At 49.3% G+C, this 27,741-nt stretch overlaps 2 protein-coding genes across 2 annotated transcripts in view; one reads left to right on the forward strand and one right to left on the reverse strand.

Annotated features, from left to right (window-relative positions):
• Nucleotides 1–856, forward strand: part of Rnf214 (ring finger protein 214) — a gene marked incomplete at its 5' end in the record, with an annotated part of 38,461 nt that extends 37,605 nt beyond the window's left edge. Inside the window, 1 exon segment of the mRNA XM_013511026.1 lies at nt 265–856. Coding sequence (XP_013366480.1) covers nt 265–330 — 66 coding nt within the window. The 3' untranslated portion in view covers nt 331–856.
• A 2,301-nt stretch (nt 857–3,157) lies between these two features.
• Bace1 (beta-site APP-cleaving enzyme 1) lies at nt 3,158–26,604 on the reverse strand. The gene is made up of 9 exons (XM_005378205.2): nt 25,831–26,604; nt 10,850–10,938; nt 9,301–9,517; nt 8,512–8,649; nt 7,726–7,860; nt 6,623–6,724; nt 6,124–6,273; nt 5,687–5,858; nt 3,158–5,097 (listed from the first exon to the last, which is right to left on the reverse strand). Exons 1-9 carry the CDS (start codon nt 26,080–26,082, stop codon nt 4,856–4,858), a joined length of 1,497 nt encoding a protein of 498 aa, XP_005378262.1. The 5' UTR covers nt 26,083–26,604; the 3' UTR covers nt 3,158–4,855.
• Nucleotides 26,605–27,741: the final 1,137 nt, after the last annotated feature.

The following is a 27,741-nucleotide window of genomic DNA, read 5'->3' on the forward strand; positions in this document are numbered from 1 at the left end:
CATAAGGAACAAGCCTCGTTTGATACTCAACAAAAGCAGCTTTGGGAGACCCCTTATTACTGTAGCTGTTTGTTTCTGGTCCTAGTAAAATCCACAGGTTCACCTGCTCTGAAGATTCCTTTGGGTAAGAGCCAGTGAAATATCCCGTTTGGTCCCCCACAGTGAGAACTTCAGGCTTAGTCCTTGTGAACCTTAACGTCATTCTCTCCTTCCTTCCCTTGTTCTCCCCAGAAAAACCTGAGGTGTGTCTTTCTTTCTTTCCAGTGTATCAAATTCTGGGCGCAGACCAACACAAATGACACTTGTCCCTTTTGTCCAACTCTTAAATGACGGACCTGACTGGGGAGGAAGAAGAGGAGAAACTGATGTGAACAGGAAGTGCGGGTTCAAGATTTCTAAAACTCTATATTTATACAGTGACATATACTCACGCCATGTACATTTTTATTATGTAGGTAATGTGTGTATAGAAAGTCTGTATTGAAATGTTCGTAAATGAAAGTATGTATATAATGCAGAAACACTCTGTCCCCTCCCCCTTATCTTGTAGTTCTTTAGGGGGTGCAGATTGTAGGGAAGATACTATTTAGTTTGGCCTTGAAATTATGATATCCTTGCCTAGGGCTGTTTTCAGATATATCTAAGAAGTTGCTGTCGTTGCTCTAAAGCCATCGTGCTTTGGTTTGGCTCAGTCTGTAATCCATTTCTTAAGGCTCATGTGTGCTGTTTTGAAGCCTGGTGCTTACGTGCTGTCCTACCAGCTGCCTTGCTTACCAAGAGCCTCCAAAACCCTCAGTATTGTTCTAGCCACTCCACTTCAAGTAGATAAAGTGAGACTCTGAGGAAAAAAATGTAATCCTAGTAGTATGACTTTTCATTGAATAGTTTACTGTTAATTTTAATTATTTATACATAGACATTAGGTTTACAGAGTATTTTGTTTTACATCAGTAAAATTCACAGTCCAAGAATAACAACATAACCAGGTTCCATTTCCTCTACAAGTTTCTGTCTACTCTACTTCCTGGATAGAAATGAGCATAAACCACAGTTTTTCCTGGGCCAAATCATCCCTTGCTACCACTGGCCTGGCTTCTAATCAAGCTCTGACAGGTCAGCCTTGTGAAGGCTTCATCTCATCCTATTCATCCTGGGCTCCTAGTCTAGCTAACCCCTTCCCCCTGAAGGTTAAGGCAGTTGGTTTACAGCCAAGTTGTTTGGTGACCATGGGTGAGTTCCAGACAGGCACTGGGGTGAAAAGATGTCTGTGCAAAATTACTTGCAGAAGGACCTTGGGATGCTGGGTTTTAATTTTGGAAGCAAGAAAGCTATGCGGACATGTTTCCTTCCCTGGGAAAAATGGAGACCAAAGTGATACAAAGAAGGGAGGTGGGATTTCAGGATTATAAATCATCTGTTCTGTGGACCGCTATCTGGAACTAGATGTTTCCCACCTCTGCTAATTGAGTACTTCTGGCTTTTAGGTTTTATACATGAGAAGGCTGTGATTCTATTGGACCTTCGACTTTTTTTTTTTCTATCCTTTTATCTTTCCTCCTACAGGAAATGGCTTTAGCTCGCTTCTGTTTTGAAAGTAAACTAAAAAATTCACTCCAGAGGAAAGACATCATTATATTACTAGCAACTGAACTTTTCCCATTCTGGGACTAGAAATGCTTATTGGTACTGGCAGTCCACATCAGGGTAATGAAGACTTTGCCATTCAGATGCAACTAAACCCTCCCCTTTCTGTTTTTGTTAACCGTTTCCTTTCTTTGTCTTCATCCTTGCCTATCAGCTCATGGATGAATGCTTTGTCTTTTCTCTTGTCTTACTTGCCCAGGTTTATTGACCAGCATCAATTTAAGTAGCTGGATTTCCCAGGATCTCCTTGGCATCTTGTAGAATGATTGGAGTGGCCTGAGTACTCAACTCTTTAGAGGTCAGATGGCTTACTTTCTTTGGTCAGTAAACTGTTAGTGTCTCCAGTTTGGTACTGCCATGAACAAGAAAGGTGGCCAAATAGAAGACCAGTTTTTTTGTTCTTTTCACTTGGGGGATTCATTTTTTGTAATTTTTGTTTGTTTTTTTGAGACAGGGTCTTGTTTAATAGTGCAGGCCAGTCTTGAACTCACTATGAGCCCAGGCTGGCCTCAACTTGTGATCCTCCTGCCTCAGCCTCCTGAATGCTGGGATTATAGGTGTGTGCCACCACATCCAGTGATCTTAAGATTTTTCTCTTCCTTCAATTTTTCAGTAGCCCTGGACTCCCTATAATATCTTTAAATTGTCTCCCCAGAATTTAGAAATTGGTGAGAGTATAAAGAATATTGTTTCTTTAGTTTGAGTCCCTATCTTGCCCTATCCAGAGCAAGATTATTGAAATTTCAGATTGCCTGAAGGGGAAAAGTTATGTATATATTATTTTCCAAAAGTCTTTGAAGCCAAAGGAATAGAGAAAAAGGGAGGAGGAGGTAGTTTATCTACTTCCTGGTGAAAGCTCCTGAAAAGCTAACTGTAGCCAGAGAGTAAGTGTTCCGGAGAGCTGTCCATGGAGCTGGGGCCTCCTTGTTTCTCTTTTCCTTGATGAGGACCAGTCAGAAGCAATGTTTAAGTCGTGGCCACCCCGTTCTCCCTTCTCCCTCTGCCTGGCCTACAGGGGTACAGCCCACGTAGCCTGGAGCGAGGGCCACGGCTGCAGTGTGTGGAGGCAGGACCAGTCACTTTTCAGGAGTAAAACTTTAAGCTATAGAATACATGTTTTTACAAGCAAGAAGCTTTTGTTAGGATTTTTTTTTTTTTACTTAGAGTTTATAGTTTCAGGGTAGAAAGGAAATAACTGTAAAAAGAAAAATAAATCCAAGTTTTCTCTTAAAAAAAAAAATAGGACATGAGATTTACTAATGAATGGGTTGAGTTTTATGCCCTAGAAAAGAGTGAGGAAAAGCCAGTTTTCCCCAACATGGGTAGAAATTGTAAAGCAGCATGTGGCATTTTCATTTCATGGTAGCAGGTCTGGAAATTTATTTACACCGTGAGTTGTGAGTCGGAAGCGGACGGTCTCCGGTCTTCCTGTCAGTCTTTGTAGTTGGGGTGTTCCCAGTCAGCCAAAGCAGCACCAAGTGCAGAGGGAATGAAGAGAACCCAGATAAAAAACTCTAACTTAATATTCTTGTTTTATTGGTTTATGGCTTGTGGGCAGCTGGCTAAGGCCAGCAACTCCAGAGGCCCTCCTTGTGTTTCCTTCTCCTTCATCAGGCAGTCCCACACTTGCCAGGTCCCCTACCTGGAAGTAGTGTGTAGACCAGATAGGGTTAGGATGCAGCAGGTAAACTGCGAACACTCAGCCGGTCCCACTAACACTGGTATCACAGTCTACTGTGTAGAACTGACCAGAGGAAGTGAACTTGGCCCCTACTGCTTAGCCCAAGAACCAGCCTGGGTACCCATGTACATTGGGAATAGCACAGAGAACAGGGTGGGAGAAGAGAAGAGCCTCCAACAAGGAAAACGTGAAGGAAATAAGGAAGCCCTGAGGCTGCCATCCTTTCTCCAGGTGGCCTTTATACGGAAGGCAATGACTCAGAGCCAGAAAGCCCCATGTTTCTGACATTCTCGATGTAATACTAGCCAATGTGTGATGCCTTAGTCAAATAAATGGAGGAGCCGTTAGAGAGGGTAAGAAAGCAATGAAACCACTCAGTGTTATATGAAGGTCTTACCACTTCTTAGAGCAGAACAGGAAGAAATCTAGGCAGAGGTATAAGGCGTCAACCCTATACCTGCTTTCAGGGGTTAGGTCGGAGAGGTTTCATCTCTATTCCTTTTAGCACCTTGGCTGCAAAGCTCCAGAGCAAGAGGGCTTTGGGGGAAGGAGTGAACATGTGACCAAGGAGACAGCGCCCAGCCCTGCTATATTCCAATTGCTCTGCCATAGGGCACCTAGGGCTTTGGGGGTTGGGATGTTCTGGTGGCACCTATCATATATAGAAGAAAGGGTTCAAGCAGAGACAAATGGAATTAATAAGATAGAAATTCATTTAAGTGGAACTTCTTCATGGGCATCTTTCATTTAAAAGAGCTTTAAAATGAGCTCTTTGGCTAGATAAGCCCTTTTTCCCATCTCACTTTTGGTCAGCCTGCAACCACATAAACACTGGGAAATGACACCCATCTCATAAGATGGGGTTCTGCCTTGGAGGTGAGGTCTCAAACTGGGACTGGTGAGTGGCTGTGTCTGTTTTTCCTAACTTTAATACCAATTCCCTGTCTTCGTACTCTCCTCTAACTGCCCCCCGTACATAAATATTCTAATAGCTTTTTGTTTCATTCGAGAGGCAGTCTGGCACCAGTGTTAGGCCTGCTTACCTAGTCCCTACCTCTAAAACAAATAGCAAATTATGTATCTTCTGCTGACTTTGCCAGCAGGGATATGAGGTTGGCTCTTTGCCAGGGTACCGCAGAGCTACACGCTGGGGTAGCCTGGGTGTGATGTGAGGACTTCTGAAAGTAAGGAAAGAATACTTTGGGTTAGAGAATCTAAATGCATGGTGGGCAAAGGTTCAGGGTTGAAGGTTCAAGCAGCAGAATCTCCCAGCTCACGTTCGAGGTGACCCAGGAATATTCTTGCCACCAGAGTGCTTCTTTCTTCCCTCTCCTGTTTCCTACAGGTGCAAGCCCTGTGACCCACCTTGTCAGCTTTTCCTTCTTTTCTGTCAAGGCAGAGGCATTGGTGGGTGTGTGAGGGTCCTGAGGTGCTCTGGCCACAGGTACCATCTGTGTCTCCGACTTGGGACCAAAGGGAACCACCCAGATGTGGTCTAGGGGAATCTTGGTCTTCTACCCACGGGCCTCTTCACTTCAGCAGGGAGATGTCATCAGCAAAGTCATCATGTTGATGGCGGAGGCAGCGCAGGCAGCGCCACTGGCACACCATGAGGCAGAGTGGCAGCATGAAGAGGGCGCAGATGGCAGCCATGACGTAGGCTATGGTCATGAGGGTCGATTCATCTGTCTGTGGAATGTTGTAGCCACAGTCTTCCATGTCCGGGGTGACAAAAGGGCCTTCCACTGCTGCTGTCCTGAACTCATCATGCACTGGGGAAAGGGCAGATGTGAAGGGATAGCTCTCGGTTGTCCCACAGCAGTTTGAGTTACACAACAAAAAGAACTTCTGGGTAGTGACACCTTGAAATCAAGCTCTGTTTAGTCCTCCTTGTGGAGATAGTCAGGAGCAGGCAGGAAAGCCAGTGCTAGACGGGGGCCTGTCTCCCCTCTCATAGCCCTAAGAGTAGCACCCTTCCCTGGTTACATCGTGGGGGAACGAAACTCCTGTCACCTTTGTGCAGGAGCATTCACCGTACAATAGCGCACCTGACGGGCTCCCTGAAGGTTAGCCCGCTGCCCTTCTATCCAGAGCTTCCTAAGGGGGCCAGGCAGCTCTTGCTGTAGTGGTTTCCAACAGAGCTTTCCAGTCTAGGCAGGGGTCACCAGGGCAGGCAATTCCAAAAAATTAATTAATTAATTATTTTTTTAAAGGGTGAGCACAGGCACCAGCGTTTGCACACTATGCTGACTTTAGCCTGAGGCCACTGTTACTGCCTCCCAAACGGACAGGGGCCCAGGTAGCCTAACTGCTGACAGTGGGAATACGAATTGAACCATACCCTCATCTCCGTGCTCTTACCATGGCAAGCGCTGACAGCAAAGCCAATTCGTTTTCGGGCCCGATCAAAGACGACGTAGAAGCCCTCCATGATAACAGCTCCCATAACCGTGCCAGTGGATGACTGTGAGATGGCGAACTTGTAACAGTCATCTTGGGACGTGGCCACGTCTTCCACAGGCCGCAGGTATTGCTAGGGGTAAACAGTTGCAGGGTGACAGGGTGTCTTCCTTGCTTCATGCTCCACCTCATCTCTGCCCTCTAGGTATGGCTGCACTTAGGTAGCTCTTCCCTTTGCCATCCCTGAGCCCCAAGAGGTTGTGCTTTCCAAAACCCCTTTACCACTGGGCACTCATCTATCTTGTCTCCCAAGATCTGGGAAGCCAAGCCGGTCACTGTCTTTTAATTTGTATTTTGTCCTCTTCCTGGGATCCCACTGCCTCAGCTTAGGGACGTACCTGTGGAAGGATGGTGATACGGAAGGACTGGTTGGTGACCTCACCCATGAGGTAGAGCGAGATGACAGGAAAAATGTTCCAAGGGGTGGTGCCTGCCTGCCAGCACACCAGCTGCTCCCCTAGCCAAAAGCCATCTGGAAACTTCTCTGTCTGTGTTGACAAGAAAAGGATAACAATGAGGAGTCAGCCTCCATCATCTTGCGCGCCTGTTTTCATAACACTGACTGGGCCCTTTATTTGCTTCTTTGGGGGAAACATCCAAAGCAGGGAAAGGTAAACTACAGCCAAGGGTTAGGGGTCGAAAGGAGACTGAGGGCAAAGTTCTGTACCAGCGGCATTAGATGGCGAGTAAACCGAGACCAGTACAGGAGACCAGTGTTTAAGAGCTCTTAAGTAGAAGGATCTAATTGTAGTCATCTTGGCTCTTGCCGTCCCTCAGGTGTCACTGACTTCCTGTGATACCATGTCATCTCTTGTACCCTATCCTTAGTGCACTGACCGAGGAGGCTGCCTTGATGGATTTGACTGCAGCCTCAAACACTTTCTTGGGAAGACGAAGGTTGGTGGTGCCACTGTCCACGATGCTCTTGTCATAGTTGTACTAGGAAGGAGAGGAAAGGGTTAGAAGAGCTTTTTTGATACCTGGCTATGGGCAGAGATAGAAGGGTGAATTTGACTGCTTGGGGTACTGCCAGGTTGGCATCTTGGCTTTGCCAGCTTGTGTATGTACCTCCTTAGTCAAGTTAATTAACTTCTGTGCCTCAGTTTCCTTGTCTCTAAAATGTGGATATAGTAGTACCTACCTCAAAAATTATTGTAATGATTAAATAAACTAATACATTGAATTAACACTTAGAGTGGTGTGTCACAGACAGGAGGCACTTCAGTAAAGGTTAGCTCTTATTATCTTGGGTGGGCAAACATTCTCCAAATCTTAAAACAAAAAGTCCCTGGTATAGTGTTTTTAACTTCACATAGTATTTTTACATGTATTCTGATTTAGCACATGCAAGAATCTAGGGAAGGAGGCCCAAACGGTTTAGCTCGTATTTGTTGGGTACTGCCAACCACAGGGACAAATACTTTGTGTGCTGTCTCTGACCTTTTCTATAATGTTTGGGAAATTTGTTTTTACCTCTGTCTGCAGATGAGGAAACTGAAACACAGAGTAACAAGCCTACGGGCACACAGCTAGTAAATGGCAGAGCTAGCTTCAAATCTAGGTCTGTGACTCTAAAGCAGGATTCCTATAGGACATCTAACACACTGCCTTGCAAACAGCTTGCCCAAGGCCTGTGAAGCAAGGCAGTGACTAGAGTCCAGACAAACTAGTTTCATGGGTTTTGGGGTTTTTTGTTTTTTTTTTCCACTCATGTTACTATGTAAGCCTACGGTCCCTGTGAAAGTGCTCTGCCAGTTCCTGGCTCCTAACTTCAGGTCCTGCTCTGTGACCATTAAGCTGACCTCTGAGCCCAGCCCCTACCCTCTCTGCAGCCTTGTACTGTACTTCTGCCTCATCCTGCCAACCTTGTAACGTGAGGTGCTCCCCATGTGTGGTACCTACCCCCTCTTCTCTGCTTGGCTCCCCCTTGGTTTTATTACCTCCTTGCAGTCCATCTTCAGATCTTGTCCATTGATCTCCACCCGCACAATGATCACCTCATAATACCACTCCCGCCGGATGGGTGTGTACCAGAGACTGCCTGTATATAGCGAGTGGTCGATACCCCCAATGATCTAAGAGAGAAGGAGACAGGCACCGTGTGCTGGCACAGACGAGCAAGTCACAAAGACAAGCGGTCAGCTCAGTCTCATCTTGGGGTAGCAAGGCCCTCTGCATATACCCGTTTCCATTTTCCAGCTTCTAATCAGTCACATCCCAAAGTGATGTATTCTCTCTAAGTGTGTTCAGGAGAAAAGGCTTGATAGGATCTTAATTATTTGTTTCAGAATCACATAGTCCTTGACATGAAGTTATTTAAACCTAAACTGGCAAATAAATGTTGAATGCATTGATTATTGCTTCTAAGTTTTATTTTTCTGTGTTGGTGAACCATTCACCATTGTCCTAATTAATGAATAAATAAACTTAAACTCTTGAAATTTCTGCCTTCTGACCATTAATAGGTCTTACTTTCATTTCCTTTGAAATGGTTCCTAAGTACTTCTGATCCTTTCCAAGTTTACCATAGATCCTCGAGTCCTTTTCAGGAATAACGTAAGGAAGAGAAGAATGGAAAAGAAAAGTAGGGATGGGGAATATCAAGAGGCCTCTCCTGATTTGAAGTAGTAGAGCCAAGACCATGTGGTTGCCCTAAGAAGGGATGGGTAGATGGCACCCATGTCTCTCCACGTGCAAGGTCCTCCATCCTCTGAGGCCCTACTTACCATGCTCCCTCCGACAGAAGCCACAGCCTCAGACTGGTTGAGGGGGAAGCCTGCACCACAGAGCTGCAGGGAGAAGAGATTTGGAACGTGTGTCTGCTTCACCAAAGAGTCAAAGAAGGGCTCCAGCGAGTCATCAGGCTGCGGCAAAAGGAGACAAAAGAGTAAATCTTCACAGTAAATCTGTCCCTGCTGGACAGAGGCTAGCTTCCTGCCTACACTGGAAGGAAAAAGCAGAAAGTTGGGGATGTTCCTTGGGAATCACCACCTGGAGTTACTAAATTCTGGCAGGTAGAGGGTTAGCAAGAGACAGTGGCCATGCAAAAAAGTTAAGTATGGCCCACAGAGCCATAGGATCGTTTATTCCCACATGCCCAACCTGCTTCAAGTTTATGAGAGCCTCCCTTAAACATCTTAGGGTGCACACAAAGAATTTAAGCCTGGCATGGTAGTGCACACCTGTAGTCCTAGCACTTCAGAGGCTGAGGCAGGAGGATTGCTGTGAGTAGGAGGCCAGCCTCAACTGTATAGTGACACCCTGTCTCAACACAAGCAAACCAAAGATCTTAGGCTGCACAGAAACCACAGCCTCTTCCTGTACCTATCGTAGCTGCTCTCACTGTGGTTTGCCTTCCGTAGCAGTAAAGTTCAGACTGCCACCCTGTCCCGGTGAAGAACCCTTCAAACCGATGTGTTTCCCTTAGTCCCCCTTCTTTCCCTTAACTCCTCCCCTGTGTAGCATGCAGTGTGCATTGTGCAGACATAGTATATAGGACCAGCCTTGCTCCTCACCCTGGCGATCTCAGCGTAGGCCAGCCCCAGGATGCCTTCCCAGTTGGAGCCATTGATGAAGAACTTGTCTGATTCAGTGATGGCAGCGATGTTTGCACGCACAGTGACGTTGGGACCATGAGGAATGCTCACTAGGTCAGTGCCCAGCTCCCCCTCCCACTTGCCCTGGGTGTAGGGCACATACACGCCCTTCCGGAGGTCCCGGTATGTGCTTGACCTGTGGAAAGGAGGCAGAGATCTGGATGCATAAACACAACATCTGCTACGGAGACCCAGCATCAAACATACTCCCAAAGGCCGCCTAGCTCAGGGGCATCCTAACAGTCTGCTTTCAGGCTGCTCTGCAGAAGATCCCCTAGACCCACTGCCCAGAACAGAATGTAATAGGATCTTATAACAGATGAGGGGAGCTATTGCTGGGGCTGTCCCATCTCCAGAGCTCACATTCCTAGATCTGGAGCTCAAGCCTGCGAAGAACAAGCTAGGCTTTGTGCATTGTGCTTGCTGCTTCTGTGGGGCCAGCTAGCCAGCATCTCTTTCTCCCTGTGGTTCCAACAAGCTCCCAGAGCAAAGGAGCCATTGACTCTGCCTTGGGACCTGGTGGTACCATCTGAGTGGTGGAGAAGTTTCCAGGCAGCGTGAATGTGGAGGCTCTGCAGCAAGTTTTTCTAGAGAAGAGATTTGCACAAGCGTCTCAGAGCAGGTGGGTATTGTACACCACTTGGCAAAGCACATTCATCCAAGTGTTGCTGCCCCCACTTCTGTTTAATCATGTCACTAATCAAGGTTTGAGGGGAGTAATGATAGAACTGGGACGAAGACTGGGCATGAGTGCTTTAAATTGATCCTGCGCGCACTCCACTTTCTGTTCCTTTAGAAGGGACGTTAATGGGGTGGGGGTTAAAGAAGTCAGGAAGTGGGGGTGGGGCTTGTACCTGCCTAGCAGTCCGAAGTTAGGATACAGCTACTCACACGCAGGCGGCTTAGGCATGAGATGTCTTCTCACCACTTCCTCATCCTGCTCTTATGCCAGGAGGGCTTCGGGGTCATCCCTCACTGCCTCTCTCACCTAAAAACCCACTCCCACTCTCCCTTTCTCCAGTAAGCTGAACCCAGCAGGTGGCACTTGGGCTGATGCGGGGAGGATACTGTTGAGCTTTCAATCCCTGATGTGAGTCCAGGTAGTGGGGGTTGGGGAAGATCTTTTCCCTTACGTCCTTGAACCATGCAAAGCCACCTGGAGGGGCCCCAGGGTAAGGCTACAGCCTGTTCGGCGTACCTACAGCTGCTACTAGAAAACAGCAAGCCACTGAGGGTTTGTGGGTGAAGTTCCCTTACCTCCCCGTGTAGGTAGAAAACGAGCCGTGGAGATGGCTCTGGGAGCCATGAGGCTACATCCCTTTCACACAAGCTGTGTTGCAGTTTACCTTTTCCCGGGGTATGGCTCTCCAGTACCCCCTCTACTTCTCCTGGCCACCCTCTCCTTTCTCCTTGTGCCCTTCCCACCTCTCCTTGGACTGGCTCCTGCCCTGCACTCTCCCAGACTCACCGCTGCCTTTGATAGTAGCGATGAAGGAAAGGGTGGGGGGCAGCCCCCACTGCAAAGTTACTGCTGCCTGTGTCCACCAGGATATTGAGCTGTCAGAGGAAGAAGACGTGTTAGGCGGCTCTGTACTTCCCAGCCTGGGGTCCCTCACCCTGTAGCCAGTTTCCCATTGGAATGTCCAGGCTGAGGCTTCCATGACACAGTGCCAGCCAGATTGGCACCTGCTAGTGCCATAACCACAAACAGAACTTAGGGTCCCATGGCACGCTCCACACTGTAGCCAGCACTGCAAAATGGAGCTTTAAAAGTTAGATTTTTTTTTTCCCTTTGGCATCAAGTGGTTTCCAAACTTTCTTAAGGTGTAGGGCATAACCCCCTGCAACCTCTCACCCACTCCTGGTACCAGGAGGTAATGCTCAACTTCATTCCCTTAAGCAAGGGAGGGAGAGAGGTCTGGGTCCAAGGAAGGGAGAGGAAGGGATGCGGCTAGCCTGAAAATGTCTGTTGTGACATTGTATTCCCTCACACACTCTTCCTTGTTATGAAGGACCCCAGTATACCTGTATATGGTGAGATGGTGATTTGAGGCAATTAGGCTCGTACATCTCCTGGGAGCTAGCTTTGAATAAATCCTTTTCCCTTCCTAACAAAATATATGGTCTCTTTTGATCTGGCCAGTGGTGAGTGGATGAACCTGAACGTACGAACCTAAGTGGCCAGTAACAACATGGCCTCAGAGACTGTTTCATTCTGAAAATCCTAGCACTTTTTGACACCAGAGCTGTCTGTGTTTGTGCTGTGTGAGCGTTGTCATGGTTCCCATCTCTCTCCACCATCAGATGGCTTCTGCTCTTCGTGTACCAACCAGCTCTGTCTTCAGAGCCAGCCTCTTCCCCTCCTTTTCTGTCTTCCCCAGGAAGGCCTGATGTGTTCCCTCCAGCTCAGAGGAGTTATTCTAGGAGCTGGCACTGGCGAGGGGAGTTGTGGGCACCAGGGTGGCATGTGAGTGCCTGTGTGTGTGTTTGTATCTCTACCCAGCAGAAGGTGGCTCCCCGTCTGTCTCAGAGTCACACGGACCTGTGTGCCTTACTGTCACAAGTAATAAGGAGCTAGGAGCCGTGTGATAGCCTGGTGAAACCCAACTGTTCAGGCCCAGGTTTTGGCTAAGTGAATAGATGTTTTCTCTGTGTTCTTTGCTATGTAACTCCTCTGAGAATCTCTTCTACCCCTTTCCTCTTTATAACCAAGTCTCCATAAGGAAATGAATCATTTTTCTCCCTTGGGCTCTGGGTATAGCTCAGTGGTACAACACTTGTCTAGCATGTGTGAAGCCCTGAGTTCAAGGCATCAGCAACAAAAAAAACCCCACCAAAAACCAAAAAAACCACCCCCCCCCAGCCAAAACACAGAATTTCCCTTAAAAGACATTAGGAAGCAGGAGTTGAAGGGAGGAGAATGGGAAAAAAAGAAGAAGTAAGATACATCATGTACAGGTACAAATTCCCTGTGATGAATGTTGTCATTGTATATATCTAAAATTTTAAAATGCCAAAAAAAAAAAAAAAAGACTTCAGCCATTCTCCCCTCACCTAAAGTTCAAAAACCAAGAAACATTTTTTTTCCTTTTAAAATCCAGGAAATACCTGAATAAATCCATTTGCTTTAGTTGCTGTTTTATTGTTTTTTGGTACTGGAAATTTAACTCAGAGCCTTCACACTGAGCTATGCCCACCCCCTTTTTTTTTTGTATTTTTTTAAGACAAAGGTTTTATGAAGTCACTAAGTTGCTAAGGCTAGGCTCAAACTTGCAGTCCTCTTGCCTCAGCCTTCCAGAGTGCTGGGATACATGCATTCATCACCGCATCTTTAGCTGCTTTTATCACTGATTCTAGAAGTCATTAACTGAACAATAATGTAATAGGCCCTTGCTAATTTTCCTGTAGATAACACCTCTGACATATGGTCACCCACCTTGGTAAGGATTAAGTTAGTTTTTTTTAGGAACTTGGAGATAGCCTCGTGTGGCTCAAAGTGGATGAAACCACTGACCCTTTCTCTTGGACCTTCACAAGTATCCAGTAGGTGACCTTTTGACATTAGAAAGCCAGAAACTCCACTCATGGGTCTTACTAACACTGCCATTTTCAGAACATGCCTCTTATAAAGAGCCGTGAAGTTTGTGCACGTAGAAACCACTGATTACTTCCCCTTTCCCTGCTTCTAATCAATCACCTTTTCCCATGCCGCAGACACCCTTGTGTTAGTCGGCTTTCCACAGCTGTTAAGAAAATACCTGAGAAAACCAACTTAAAAGTTGGAAAGGTTCTTGGCTCACAATTTTAGAGGTTTTGGTCCACGGCTGCTTGACCACATTGCATTGGGCCCTCAGCAGCCTAGTGTATCATGTTGGGAGAAAGAAGAGTACCAGTACCAACGTCCTCCTCGAGGCTCTCACCAGTGACCTCATTTCCTCCCATTAGGCTCTACCTCCTAAAGGTTCCACCATCTCCCAAAATCACCAAACTGAGGACCAAGCTGCTCACACACGGGCTTCCATAGGACATTCTAGATGCGAACGACAGCCACCCCATTTTTTGACTCCATGAATATCTGTGAACTTTGTCCTCTGGGAGGTAGATTTGGGTCTAGGGACTCCCCATCCTCACCTTTAACTGTTCTATGGATAAATTCTCTTTGACAAAACTTGTTGCTTCAGTGGCTGGCACAGTGTGCGGAGGGCATAGTGGGCCTGGTTCAGTAACACCTGATGGCCTGATCGCCCTCAGTCAGACCAGTGCTATTGTTTTGTGTCTGCTCTACTCTTCTGAGCAGAGAAGGCAGGCTCCTGTCCCCAAAAACATGGTGACCTGTAAATCAAATCTCTCTTCTTACCAACTCTCCATGTCCTTCATCTCAGCTTTTCTCCTGAGCTTTGGGCCTTCGTTTCTGTGTCCTTTCTCCTCAGTGCAGTGAAGTCTGCTGAGCTTGGGTTTGGTGCAAGCTCTGACCCTGTCACCTTGAGCCGGTCACTGTGCTTCTCTGAGCTTTGATTTTGTCCTATGGCAGATCCTCTCTGTCTCCTCCCTGCTCTCCGCAGTGCCTCTGTGGCTGGGCCGACCTCACCCGCCCTGATGCCTAGAGACTTTCTGACCACCCTCTGGTCCCCAAAGACCCCTCTGCACCATCTGACCCTCCAACCCTGCCTCCTTCCTGCTTCCTCCTTCCCAACCCTGCACTCCTGGCTGACTTCCCATTGTTCCCCCTGCCCCCTCCCCTACCTCTACCCTTTCCTCTCCCTGGTCTCTGAGCAGCCACTGGCTCCAGCTGCTGGGCTTTCAGAGAAAATCAATAGAGCTGGGAGGCTCCACAGTTCAGATTTCAATCAACCAGGTTAATGATTAAAAAAAAAAAAAAGTTTCACCCCCTCCCAGCCTTCCCTATGTCCCAGAACTTAGTTCGCAGCAGGGGTGGAGAGCCTCATATTACATATGCCTGGACTCCAAAGAAAGAAGGTCACCTCAACACCATCCCCACAGCCTGTGCAGAGGAGGGGACACTGGAAAGGTGTGTACCTGGCCTACTCTAGCAAATAGGGCCACTTCTTCACACTGAAGTGTAGCATCATGTGGGGATCCCTACAGTCGCAGCCCCCTCTTGCTACCCCATTCCCCTCCTCTTTGCAGGCAGCTCCCTCCCAGCCAGGAGGCCTAGGCACTCTAGTTGCCCCAGCCTTTCTCTTCCTACTGAAGAACATTCTCCCTCTTCTACTTCAAAGGGGGCCCAGCCCGGGAAGGAAGGACCCCCACTTATTCCTGTCACCCTCACCCATCCCCACCCCAGGATTTCAGGTTCCCACTGTGCTCTGCTCTTCCCTCTTTATCCTCCACAAAAAAATGCGAAACCAAAATAAACAGCTGAGACTCCCTCCAGGGCAAGTGTCTGTTTGCCCTTTGCTTGTGATCCCACTGCTGAGAAGTGATTTCTGGTATTGTCCTTCAGCATTGCTACCTGAGCCCCTGGGCAGTTCCTCTGCCTTCCTGCTCTGCGGAGGGGAGGCCTTCTGATGGGTAGGGCTGAGGCAGGAGAACTGAGTCACCACACTCATGGAATAGGGCCATTAGGGGCTGCCCAGAAAGGGAAATAAGTGGCGGGAGCCTCACCTTTTAGCTCATAAGATGGGCTATTAAATGCCACACTCTCATCTCCCACAACCAATCATGCCAGCCCACAGCGGCTGCCCCAGCCCATCCTTTCCTTCAGCCCTGCTCCTCCCTCTCCAACCTTTACCCTATTCCCTTTTCTCTCAGGTAGATCCAAGAATCCAGCCATTCCTCAACCCCCAGCGCCATCAAATCTGGATTCTTCCCACTGGCATTTACAAATGCTTGAGTCTCTTCACTAAAAAACAACAAAAAACTTCCTCCATCTCACACCCGCCTCCAGCTATCTCCTCTCTCTCCTCTCCCTTCACAACCCAAATCTCAGCCAAGCTGTCTTCATTTCTTCACTTCCCACTCGTTCCTCAACCCATTCTAAAACTGGGCTTGCCTCGGTCCCTCCACTATCAAACAGCCCTTACTACAGTTACCAATGATTTCATGTCTCCAGATATAAAAGAGATTTTTCACATCCGTCCTTATCGCCTCAGGTCCTGTGTCCTCTCTCCTTTAGAGGCTCACATTTACACAGGCCAGTTCCTCTCATGCTGCCCTCTGCCTGTGTGTCTCACCTGGAACCCAAGATCCTACAACTGTTCAGACTGGCCCTTTCTCCCCTTTGAGCTCCAGACACACATACCGAACTGCCTGAAAGATAGCTCAAAGCCAAGGTGTCCAAAGCTGACTTTATGAGGTCTTGCCCAGCTCGTTGTCTCCTGGGGTTCCCTCTGTTGGTGAATGCTGTCATGATCCAGCTGTTCTGTGAGGCAGCAACTTCAGAGACTTCCTAACATCATTCTCTTTTCCCATTTCTTTCCAGTGCACCAACCAGTCCCGTCCAATTAACCTTCACTCTTCTGAGTGTGTTCACGTCTTGCGATCTCCTTTGCCACTGCAACCTAGCTGGCATCATCTCACCCTGGAGTAGTATAGTGGCTTCTCAGCTGGTCTTAGCACATCCATCCTTGACCTCTGGCACCTGTTTTCTGTGCTGCAGCTGGAGTGATCTTTTTAAAGTGCAAACTTGACCTGGCTACCCTCCTGTCATCAGGGGTTTCTCTTTGCTCTTAAAATAAAAACTTAAAACTCTAACTTATCCTGCAGGGCCTTCACTGTCTGGCCCTACCCGAACACCCAGCCTATGCTTGTCTTCTCTTGCCCCGAGCCCTGTGCCCGCCAGCCCCGCATCAGTTCCTCACAACAGCAGTGGGTCCCCCCGACAGGCTGTGGCCCTGGCTGCTCCCTTTGCCTGCACCATCCTCCTTTTACTTGCAGTCTACTCATCCCCTCCACCCTGCAGCCTGAGCGCAAAAGGGGCTTCCTCAGGAAGAAGACTAGGCTATATTCCCATACTCACACTGACTCTCACCTCCTTTTGTGTCTAATTTTTTAAAATCTCCAGTGTGTCCCCAGTGGGTATCATAGCACCTGGCAATAAATATTTCATGAGTAAATGAGTGATTAAAGGAGAACAAAAGTGAAAGGGCTGGGGGCAACCCACTTGGGGCCCCCTTCTATCCCTCTCTCGGACAGCTTTCTCTCAATAAATATATTCTGCTCTTAACCTCCGCTTTTCCTAAAATCCATTCTTCGGTTTTAGAGAACACGAACCTGTCCCAGATATCTTTCAGGTTGGGAGTTTCTTTCCCCTATATCAACAGGGTCCTGAAGAATCAACTCTGGCGAGACACATCTGCCTTCACACTTTAAGTGTCCAGGCATCATGGAGGGAAACTCTGGGGTCAGATCTGAATTCCAGTCTTAGCTCCGCCAGTTACCAGGTGGGGAAAATCCAAGTGACTTAACTTCTCGGAGTCTGTGTGTTTGCTTGTCTGAAAAAGCAAAGCGGGAACAATCAAGCTGACCGTAAGGTTGTAGGAAAAATAAATCTGATTACACACATGAAGGCACCTGGCGCTTAGAAGGAGCTCAGTGATCCTGGCCCTTCCACCTCTAACTCTCTCTGGCTTTTACCTCTGCTTGGGGGAAGGTGTGGCTACCCAGTCTCTCCAGCCTTAGGAGTCCTCGAGATAGAAGGGGGTGGGGGTTGGCTCCTTCTCTCTCTAGCTTTATTGAAAAATATTCAAAAGAAGTATTTACACCAAAAGTAACTCCAGGGAAACAAAGGGAAGTGAACAAAGCAAATATAAATTCATAAAATGAAATGCAGATTACAGCTGTACAAGAGCCTCTGACAAACTTTGCACAGTTTTCAGGGACAACGGGTCCCCATCTGAGCAAAGATTGGGGCCCTGTCCCTCGCTCAGGGCCTCCTTTGCCTCGGGGCTGTTTTCTCAGCCTGAGGAGGGTGGGAGGCAGAGAGCACTCCGGGTTGCCGAATCAGCTTTGCAGCAGCTCCCTATTCGCTCAGCCAGTCCCCAACTCCCTCTAAAAAGTGAAAGGGCTGATCTACCTGTTTAGGGGGTGCTAGGTGAGGGCAGGAATTCCTCAGTGGCTCTCAGACAGTGGCCGTTTAGGTTACAGCTGTGGCCCAAGCTCAGACCTATCTGCCTTGGTGCTCTGGCACCCTGGATAGACCCAGGAGGCTTGTGTTTGGGCAGCCTGATGCTGAAGCCACTTTCTTGGTTCCATGGCCCAGGCAGATCCAAGAGTCAGATGCCCAGGGGCTATAACCTGGGGTCAGGTCTAGGTCAGTGCCAATCACTTAACAAACAAATGTGCCCCTGGGGCCTCTGAGAGGAGGCAGCTTCAAGGGGAGTGCTAACAAGCCCCACAGGGAGAGGCATGCCTGCCCAAGTTTGCTGGAACTCAGCAATAATTTTGGATTGATGAGCTAGATAAGGAGCTGGTGAGTTTAGTGTGAGCCCTTTGTTGTCCAGATGCCCAGCTCTTTCCAGCAGACAGTGATAGCTGAGATTCTTATAGATGAAAAACACCTTCAGGAGGCATCTGTCCACTGGTTTGGAGAGATGGGGCTCTTGCCAATCTTGAACAATCTGTAATTGTTAAGAACCCACAACAGAGTGTAGATCAGTGACAGAGCTCTTGCTTGGCAAAACCAAGACCCTGGGTTCCATACCCAGTACCCTAGAAATAGCAAAAACCTCACAGTCTTTTTTTTTTTTGCAGCCTATCCCAAGCTCTTGCCACTTTCGCAATTCTCTGAGGGGCAAGGACTCTATCCAATCTTCCTACTAGAGAAGTCTATTTTCTTCTGTATAAGCCTCTGAGTCAATGAGGGGAAAACTCTATATTCTTGTATAAGGATCTTTTTAGCTAAAGCTGGGATGTAGAAGCCTTTCTTCCCTTTTACAGAGAAGGAAACAGACCTAGGCTGAGTGAGAAACTTGACCCATCTTACACAATAAGCAATAAAGCTAGGACAAGAATCCATTGGTCCTGACTAGCCCTCAACTGTGGTCTTTTATCTCCTTGACCTTCCTGTGTCTCCCATTTGGGAAGGAAGTGTGTAGCACATTATCACACTGATGAGTCATACCCGCCCACATCCATGCCCTTGTGTGAGCCCCTCTGACATTGACACTGAGCTCAGCCATGTGGCTTGCTTTGGCCAGTGGCACATCAGGCAAAGGGGACTGCCCTCTTGGAATGCTGCCCTGAGGTTCTGTGTGAAGAACTCAGTCTAGCCTCCTTCAGGGTGAAAGACTTCATGGTACCAGAGGCCTAACAGGTATAGCTTGTCCACCCCGTCAGCTGCCCTGCCACCTGACTGCACCCACATGAGTTAGCACAAGTAAGACTGGTAGAAGAACCGCAAGCCAACCACAGAATCCTGAAAAATGACTTTTGTTTTGAGCCACTATATTTTGGCATGGTTTGTTACCCAGTATCAGATAACTGATATAATTTGAATTAAATCCCAGGACCCTTGACCCTGGGAGTATCTGGCCAACCATAGGTCAACTCCAGCAAGCCTCTCTTGCTATTCTCAGGCCTCACTGCACATCTTGTGAAGTTTTCCAGTGGCATGATGGCCTCAGCTGCGCACCATTGCATATACTGCTTCCTTTGCCTGGAACGTTGTCTCCCAGACCACAAACATCCTGCCCCCAAGGTCTTACCCTGATGCCCAAGCCAAGATTAGGTTCCTCTTCCTGCAGATCCTCAGTAGCAACTGTCTGGGATTCTCTGGTTAATCCTCACCCAATCTTTAACCACTGATTTAACGTCTGTTTGTCCCATAGGCTATGCGCTCCATAATGGTGGGCGCCTTTGTAACCCTATCTCCTAATCATCCTGTAGCCCCCAGTAGGTGATCCACACTGATTTTTTTTTCTCTGTGATTGCCTCACCCTGCTTTTGGTTCCCTGTGATCCTACAGACTCCTGCTCTTAATTCTCAGCCCCAGGGTCTCTGCAGGGGTGATCCTCAACCTGGCACTGTACGTGGCCACCAAGCACGGTGACCATGACAACTAATGCCTGCCAAACCATGCAACATTAACTGAATGTCCAGTGGGGGCTTTTGGTTCTTACAGGAATTGTGGTGGCTCCAGGGTTCCCTGGTCCTAGAGTGGTCTGAGCCAGATTCATCTGCTTCCCTGCCTGCGACTGAGGTTGCCCCAGGCTGGGAGGAGGGGCAAGGAAGGACACAAGGAACCTAAATTCAGCTGTTGGGGGTAGCTCATGGCCAACAGCTTCTGCCTCAAAGTGAGTTCGGCAGCTGGGTCCTGTCCATGTTCCCCCTACCTTGAACAAATCTGTTGGTCCTGACAAATAGACTTCTCCTCAGACGTATCTCCTGTCCTCCACTTTGTTCTCCAGGCAGTAGCTGGTAATGGGTACTGGGCAGCACCGCTTACCCTACCTCAGGTTGGGTCTTAAAGAAATCCCAAGATAGCCAGGGCACCCCAAATCAGACTTCTAGGGCACCCTTCCCTCTTTGGCCAGGAATGCTCACTTTCTCCCCCACCTCCAGCCAAACTCAGCTAGTACTCCTCAGTGCTTCCTAGTCAGTGAGATGAGAAATGTGGACAGATCTAAGACGCTGGCTTTTTAGGGGGCAGAGTGTGCTGGGGATTGAACTCGGGGCCTCATGCATATTAACCACGTGCTGTACCATTGAGCTACATACACCCTGAATCCTTGCATGGGCTCCTGAGGCCTGTTTTTTTTTTTTTTTTAAAGCAGTGGCCAAGTTTATTTGAGAAAGTAAAAGTGAAGAGCCGGGGAGAAACTGGTTCTGCAGACAAGCTTGGGCCAAAGGAGAAAAGGCAAGATAAAAGTATACCCCGAGAAAGCAGGGCGGGCTACCTGAGGAAAGTCACAATAGCCCTGAGGCCTGTTTTATACCTTCAACCTCTACAGAAACCATCCAGAAAAACCTTGCTCTACGAGATATCACAGCAGCTGCGAGTTACCTGCTTCTCATCGCGGGGCAGTAACTCCTTCCTGTTGTCTAACTTTGTCCCACCCACAGGTTATGGTGGCTTTAATCTTCTCCTGGTCTGTCTCTCAGTGGAAAGTGAAGCCCATCTCTGGCACATGCTCAGTTTCCTCTCAAGTCACCTGGGTCATGCTCAGCACACGGGCTTCTCTGCTGCAGCCACTGGGAAATGCTAGAGCTCATTCCTTGGCAAAATCTTCACAGGCACTGGAAGGAGTCAGTGCTGCTGTTCACTGACTCTGCGAGGCTAAGTAGGAGACCTTCAGCCTGGATGCAGCAGAGCTACAGTGGGCAGCAAAGAGGGTAGCCACAGGGTGACAGCAGCTCAGGTTTGGAAAAGAGGACAAGCTTGTATGGCAGAAGTGGAATGCAGCCAGCTTGCTCCATGGCCTTGTAAGGCTGTGAGGAAAGCACCTAGGCATCTGCACCCGGCGTGCCAGAAGCCCCCAGCACTAGTGATTCTACATTCTCCTCTCGCCACCCACCCCTTCCCTCTTAGGAACCCCCTAACTATAGTACCTAAGGGCGACGCGTCAGTGAATGCCTTCCAGCCTCTGGGACCATCCTTTCAGGAGAGTCTCAGTGTAGTTCCAGAACTAGGACAATGGTCTGGCCTCTTCCCAGAACTCTCCACTGCCCAGGCACTCAAAGGAGATGGCCCTCAGCGGAGAGGATTTACAGAGGCTTCCCTGGAGATGTTCTTCTTTCTGGATTTCCAACACAAAGTCAGAGAGGGGAAGCAGAAGAAAGGAAACTCTTTTCTCTCTCTCACCCCTTAAATCTCCAAGGGGCAGGGAAGGACTGGTGAACGCCGGAACCCTGAAGACAGTTTCTCCTTTGCCTGTTCACTGCTGCTGCCCTCCTTCAGCCCCTTGTACCCCGGCAGACAGCCACTGCACTGCACTATTCCAGCTCTCCTCCACTCTTCGCTTTCCTGGAACCAAAACTAGACTACATGATCCCTCTTCTCATGTACTGTTAGGACTCAGGACTGTGTCCACTCAGGCTCCACTCAGCCCCTCAGCATTCCCACCACAGCCTCCGGCTTCTCACCATAGTTCATGCATCTCTGAAGTGCGCCTTCCCTAGTGCCCAGTCAGGAGCCCCTTCTCCCCTGCATTTCCAAGATCCCTTGTTCTTCTAGTTGCGCAAACACTCGGAGAAGAGGGGGAGAAAAGTATGTGTGTGCGTGTGTGTGTGTGTGTGTGTAGTTGGGTAGTGCTGGGGTAAGTACTCTACGAGTGGGCCACACCCTAACCCTGGTCTTATATATTTATATGTCTGTGTCTCACACCAAGTCATGAGCTTTCTAAGGGCTGAGACTATGCCCTGATTTTTCTCTTCTGCACATAAGCTGCTCAATAAATATTTGTTACACTGGGCTGACTATCACCAAATTTCATCTCTAGCAAATGATTATCTTGTTTAATCAGTGATGCTCATACTATCATGAGATGATGACTTCCCTTCTTCCCTCCCTCCCTCCTTCTCTCTCTCTCTCTCTCATTGCTGGGGATGGATCCAGCACACTGAGCCACATCCCTGGTCTTTTATGTTTTTATATTGAGATGAGAGTCTTGCTAAATAAGTGCCCAGGCTGGCCTTGAACCCGTGGCAATCAGCCTCCCAGAGTGTTGGGATCACAGGTGTGTGCCACCACTGTTACAGATATTAGAATACAAGAGAAATAAGGTACTGCAAAATAAAAGACATTTTCCTCAAGAGTTTTTTTTTTCAGGGTTGGGGAACGAGCCCAGGTCCTTGTACATGTTGGACAAGTGCTCTACCACTGAGTTATACCCCCAACCCTAAGAGCTTAAAGTTTTATAAGGGACACAAAAACAGTTATAACATATTATGACACATGTGCTAAGGGAGATATAAGCGGGTACTATGGGGAATGGAAGAGGAATGCTCATCATAAACCCTCCTCCCCAAGACAGGGAGAACAAGGAGTGAGACAGGGTCTCAGTTTACCTTCCTGCCACTGGTCAACTATTTAATCTTTTAGATCCCATTTCTTGTGCTGGATGCTCTGAATAATAAGGACCTTCTATATATATTATAGGAATTTCTGTAAAGAACAAAATAACACCTGTAGAATGTGTAAGAGAAGCTTTGTCTACACTCCAGCAATAAACCCAGGTATAGAGGACAGCAGCACCACTACACCATGCCCTGCTGCTAGTTTCCCTATCCCCACAGTCTTGTTTTCCTCCAAATCTCCCCAGATCACAGTCTCAAAATCACCCTGATACCTTCTCCACACCTACACTGGCCTCACAAGTCCTGCCCACGTACCTCCCTCGTGGCCTTGCTGGCATCCTGGTCTTCCTTCTGTCTTGCAGCCTCATGCTGTCCTTGTCACACCATCTAGCACTTGGGCTGTTGTGACAGAGCCTCCTGCCACCCGTATAGTGGTTCCTTTCTAAAATTCAGACGTCTCTTCTGAAAAGATTGCTTTCTTTGTGTCATTCCTCTGCACAAATGAATTCAGCTTTCCCCTAATAGCTGAAGACCAAAGTCTAAACCTTATAGCTTGACATTTAAAGCTTTTGGTAATTTGACTTTATCGTATTTACCCAAATTTATCCGGTCTCAGCACAATCCTGTAATATTAAGTGAGCTGAGCTTTCTCTTGTCTCCTAAATAAACATGCCTAAGCCCAAACACACATAACTCAATCTCTCATTCACTGTAGCCTTTCCTGGCTAAGCAGGTAGGATGGGAAGCAGCAGACACGGACAGACAAATAGGGTACAATTGCAGTGCACTGGGACAGGTGCCATTTCCTCCCAGGCAATGGCCTCCCACTCCAGTCCATCCTTCAAGACCATGCTCAGGGCATACCCCCTCCAAGAAGCCTTCCCCGGTAATTCATGACCTTCTGAACACCTAAACATTCACTCTTTGGACACCCACAGATCAGTGCTTCTCCAGTTTAAGACACAAATGGCTGGGTCCCACCCCTAGAGAGTCTGACTCCCTGAGTCTAGGGTGCAGGCAGAGTATTTATACATTTTACAGGCTCTGGTGAGAAGGATCTTCGGACCATCACTTTGCCTATCACTGCTACGGATGACCTTGGATGAGTACTTATATTTTGCTTCTACTCTTAGATCTTTATGAGCAGAAAACATGTCTTCTGTCTCTCTGTGGATTAGCCCACGAAGATAGGAAGTGCTCCCCAGATTTCACTTTTACTTGTGCATTGTGCTGGATGGCCTTCTCCAAGGTTGCTGGGGAGAAGATCAAAGTCCCACAGCACAGACCCAGGTCGGGAGGCACAGTGCAATGCACAGAGTGGCTCTACGAGTGCTGCCTGGCAACTTCCAGCCTCATCTCTAGTCTCCAGCAAGGAGGATGGGACGACAGACACTGAGCAGTTACTCTCTGCCAAATGCTGGGCTGGAGGACATACACAGCATCTCAGGGGATCACAGCAGTGCAGCAGCTGGCCCCTTAATCTCACATGTATACAACACAGAAACCCAGACACCAAGTTTTTCTGTCCCATAGCATAGCACAGAAGAGGCACAGGGGCGTACCAGTAAAGAAGAAAGTGAAGTAATATTTTCTGGAGGTCAATTAATGTGGCCAGTGCACTATTCCAGATGCTTCCCCCTCTGCTGTTTTTTTTTTAATCCTTACAATTATCTTGCAAAACAGACTTCATTTTATTCATGTCAAAGATAAGGCAAAAGCCCCAGAGAGGTTATATAATTTGTGCAAGGCCACACAGCTGGGAAACTGGAAAGGTAGAGCCTCAGGTGATCTGTCTGACTGTAAAGCCCTTGTGGGCTGGGCGTGGTGATGCATGCCTGTAATCCCAGCACTCAGGATGCTAAGGCAGGAGGATCACTGCAAATTTGAGGCCAGCCTGGGTTACAAAGTGAGTTCAAGGCCAAGCTGAACTGCATAGAAATCCTGTCTCAAAAAAAAAAAAAAAACATCCCTTGGTTCTGCAGAGCAGCTCTGCCCTGTGACCGGTCACAGGGTGTATACACAGTGTGGACAGCACCTCACTGGCAGAAATGAGAGTAGGTCTCAGGATTCCATATGCCTCCCGCTCCCTGATGATACCTAGCATTTTGTTTGCTCAGGCTCTTAGGGACTGGCCTCTGCACAAAGATCGGACACTACATCTGGGGAAGTTACGGTTCAGAGGAAGGAAGAGGGGTCCCCGGGGGGGAGACCAGGACCTTGGATTCGGGGAAGCAGGCCTGGGTGGCATGGCCCTAGGAAGGCTGATTTCTGTCAGGTATTGGAAGGTGAAGGTCGGTGGTTCTTCCAGACCTAGCGATCTCACTTCAGGGAAATGTGACCGTCCCTCCTCTCACCCCATTACACTACCACCTTTACACACTCTCCATGGCCAGGCTTTCTGGTCATAGGCATGAACGCAGATCTGGGGGCGGCTCACAGAGATGTGCAGGATCAGATTTAAAGTGACACACCAGCATATGCAGAACTACTGCGCCCATGCCCAGACCCGCCCACAGAGGAGGCAGATGTACGCAGAGGTCAGCCAGGCACCCCACAGGAGGGCTGCTCAAACCCACGCTCCCGTGGCCACACGCAGGGTGTAGAGGGCACAGTCTCCTTCAGCCACTTTTTTGGTACCTCGGTGACTGTCAAGAAGGATGGGGACAGTAGGATGTGCTTTCTCCAGCTCTGCCTTGCCCTTCTACCACGGATGGAGACCACCCACTGTTAGAAGGGGTCCGGCTCCTTTCCCATGGCTTGTCCTCTACCCAGGCTCAGTTCCTTTCCTGTCTGCTCAGAGTTTATAGTGGCACGGGGTGGGGGAGGGGCTGGAGTGCAGGAGGCGGATGGAGGGGAAGGCGTGATTGCGAAGAGGAAGGAGGGGTGGAGTGGAGGCAGGACCCCCTCAGGCTCCTGAGTGGCGTGGAGGTCAGGAGCACTGCCACTTCACTGTGTGAGGCAGCCTAGACTGGCGGAGGAAGGTGCTGATCCAACTGATGCCCGGATTCCTGGTCCTCAGGACATGAAGTGGGGACCTCAGCGTCCCTGGAACGCTGGAGGAGGGGGGAGTTGGGTGGCCTGCAGCCAGGGTGATGGAATTTGGGAGACTCAAGCGTGGCTTGCACCCGAGGGGGCTGACACCTGTTTTGGTGTCCCTATGACCTGTCCCTTCCCCACCTCGGGCGCCCGGACTGAAGTGCGTCTCTGGCTCCAGTCCTTACTGAGGAGCGCGCAGCAGGGTGGGAGGGAGGAAGCGCGATCCGCCGAGGGGGACCGGGAAGCTAGTGAAGGGTAAGGAGGCGGGAAAGCGGAGTTTGGGGGCGACTTCGGCAGTGTGGCCCCAGAGGGTTAGTTTGACTGTGTGTCCTTCCTGCTGCCCCGTCTGCCCATCTTAGCAGGGGGCAGCCTGCTGCATTCCCACCCGGCCTCCTCTGCTGTGCGGGAAGGGGGCCAGCGCCCGCCCGACCACCTTACCGTCTGAGGGGGGCTGCCCACGGTCATCTCCACATAGTAGCCCTGGCCCGACTTTCCCCTCAGGTTGTCCACCATCTCCACAAAGCTGCCCCTCCTGCCGGGCTCCTCGTCGGTCTCCCGGGGCAGCCGCAGCCCCAGGGGGGCCCCTGCCAGGCCGCTGCGCAGGGGCAGTCGGATGCCGTGCTGGGTGCCGTGGGCAGGCAGCACTCCCGAGCCCACCCACAGCAGGAGCCAGGGCAGGGCCGGGGCCATGGTGGGCCCGGGCCTTCTGGGCTAGCTCGGGCCCACGTCCGTCCCCGTGGCCTGTCCCCACGTCTGGGTGGCGGTGGCTTCTCTCAGGCGAGGGGGCTTGGCGGCATCAGGAGTCCAGAGCCTGCAGGCCCCTCAGCCAGCCCCGGGGTCCAGACGGTGGAGAGCGGGCAGCAGAAATCCGCAGAGCACGAGAGGAGGGCAGAGGCTGCGATCCGGGACCCAGCTACATCTGGACGGCGGCGGGCAGCCTCAGCAGCGGGCTCGGGCCCTTCTGGGGGCTGGGAGGGGCGGGCATGGCAGGGTGGCGCCGGCTGCAGTCTCGGTTCTCCTGGCGAGGCTGGGGGCGCGGGAACGGGCAGCGGCTCTGGGCTCCTGCGGCTGCGTTGGCTGCTCAGGCCACCATAATCCAGCTCCCAGCTCCCAGCTCCCAGCTCTCAGCTCCCAGCTCCCAGCTCCCAAGCAAGCAGGGGAGGCGGAAAGACCTGTGGTGGCGGCTGTCAAAGCCAAAGGGTTTTCGCTTTTCCTTGGGATCGCTGGGAAGTGTAGTCTTCCCATGGCAGGCAGCCCTGCTTCCGGAGCTGGAGAGGGGTCTAGGATGCCCTCTACCGAGGTGGAGTCCACCCTGCAGGATCCTGGTGGGGACAGAATTCCCCCTTGGAGTAGGTGAGGAGTGACCACTCACCTCTCATCTGTCAGACCTTCTTTCAGCATTGATGGCATGCCCGCTGTCAGCCACTCTGCCAGGCGCTGGCGCTGCAGAGAGAAGTAAAGTGGACACACACCCAAAGTGAGTCCCTGCAGGAGAATTAGGTGATTCTTGCCTCAGTGGGGTTACATGCAAATGATGTAGCATTAGGAGGAGGGATTTGGGGGACATCTCGGGGACGTGGGAAGACTCCCGGTGGTATTTAATTTGAGCTTTAAAATGGGTAATATTTCCAAGAGCAGAGACTAGCGGGGCAAGATTAAAGGGATGGACAGCTACTCTAGGCAGAAGACTACACATGCGGGTCTAACAGGGACATGTGCAGTCTTCACCAGGGTTGGCTCCCTGCGGGAGCTAAAAGCCATCCTGGTCTTCTCTGTCTGAATCTGAGCCTTTGAGGCTCTCTTGCCACCGATCCTCAGGACCCCTGATTCCTGCACTGTCAAACTGAGGGTAAACGCCTCCTGAGAGCTTTGAAGTGTTACTGTTCCAAGAAGCATCGGCATCTGAATTGACAAGAGATTGAAACAAAGAGCTGTAGATGTTTAATTGCTTAATAGAGAAAAGTTGCGTGATTATGTTATCATGTTATTTATCAAACATGGAAAGCCCTTGATAAAATTTAGTAATCATCCTGATAAAAAAAAATTAAGGGGAGCAGAGAGGGCATGGGGATGCATGCCTGTAATCTCAGCTACCCCAGAGGCTGAGGAAGGAGGATTGCAAATTCTAGGCCAGCCTAGAATTTAGCAAGACCCTCTCTCAAAATAAAAGATAAAAAGGACTGAGGATATAGCTTAGTGGTAAGAGTTCCCTTAGGTTCAATCCCTAGTACCACAAACAAAACAAAATAAATACAACCAAGTAAGGGAAAATTTCTTGAATAAGATAACCAAGGACTTGGGGTGGAACTGGATGGTAGAGCCAGTGCTCAACATGTATAAGGCCCTGGG

The sequence above is a fragment of the Chinchilla lanigera genome, unplaced genomic scaffold, assembly GCF_000276665.1.
Source record: "Chinchilla lanigera isolate Chin_1 unplaced genomic scaffold, ChiLan1.0 scaffold00011, whole genome shotgun sequence".
In the NCBI taxonomy this organism is placed as follows: domain Eukaryota; kingdom Metazoa; phylum Chordata; class Mammalia; order Rodentia; family Chinchillidae; genus Chinchilla; species Chinchilla lanigera.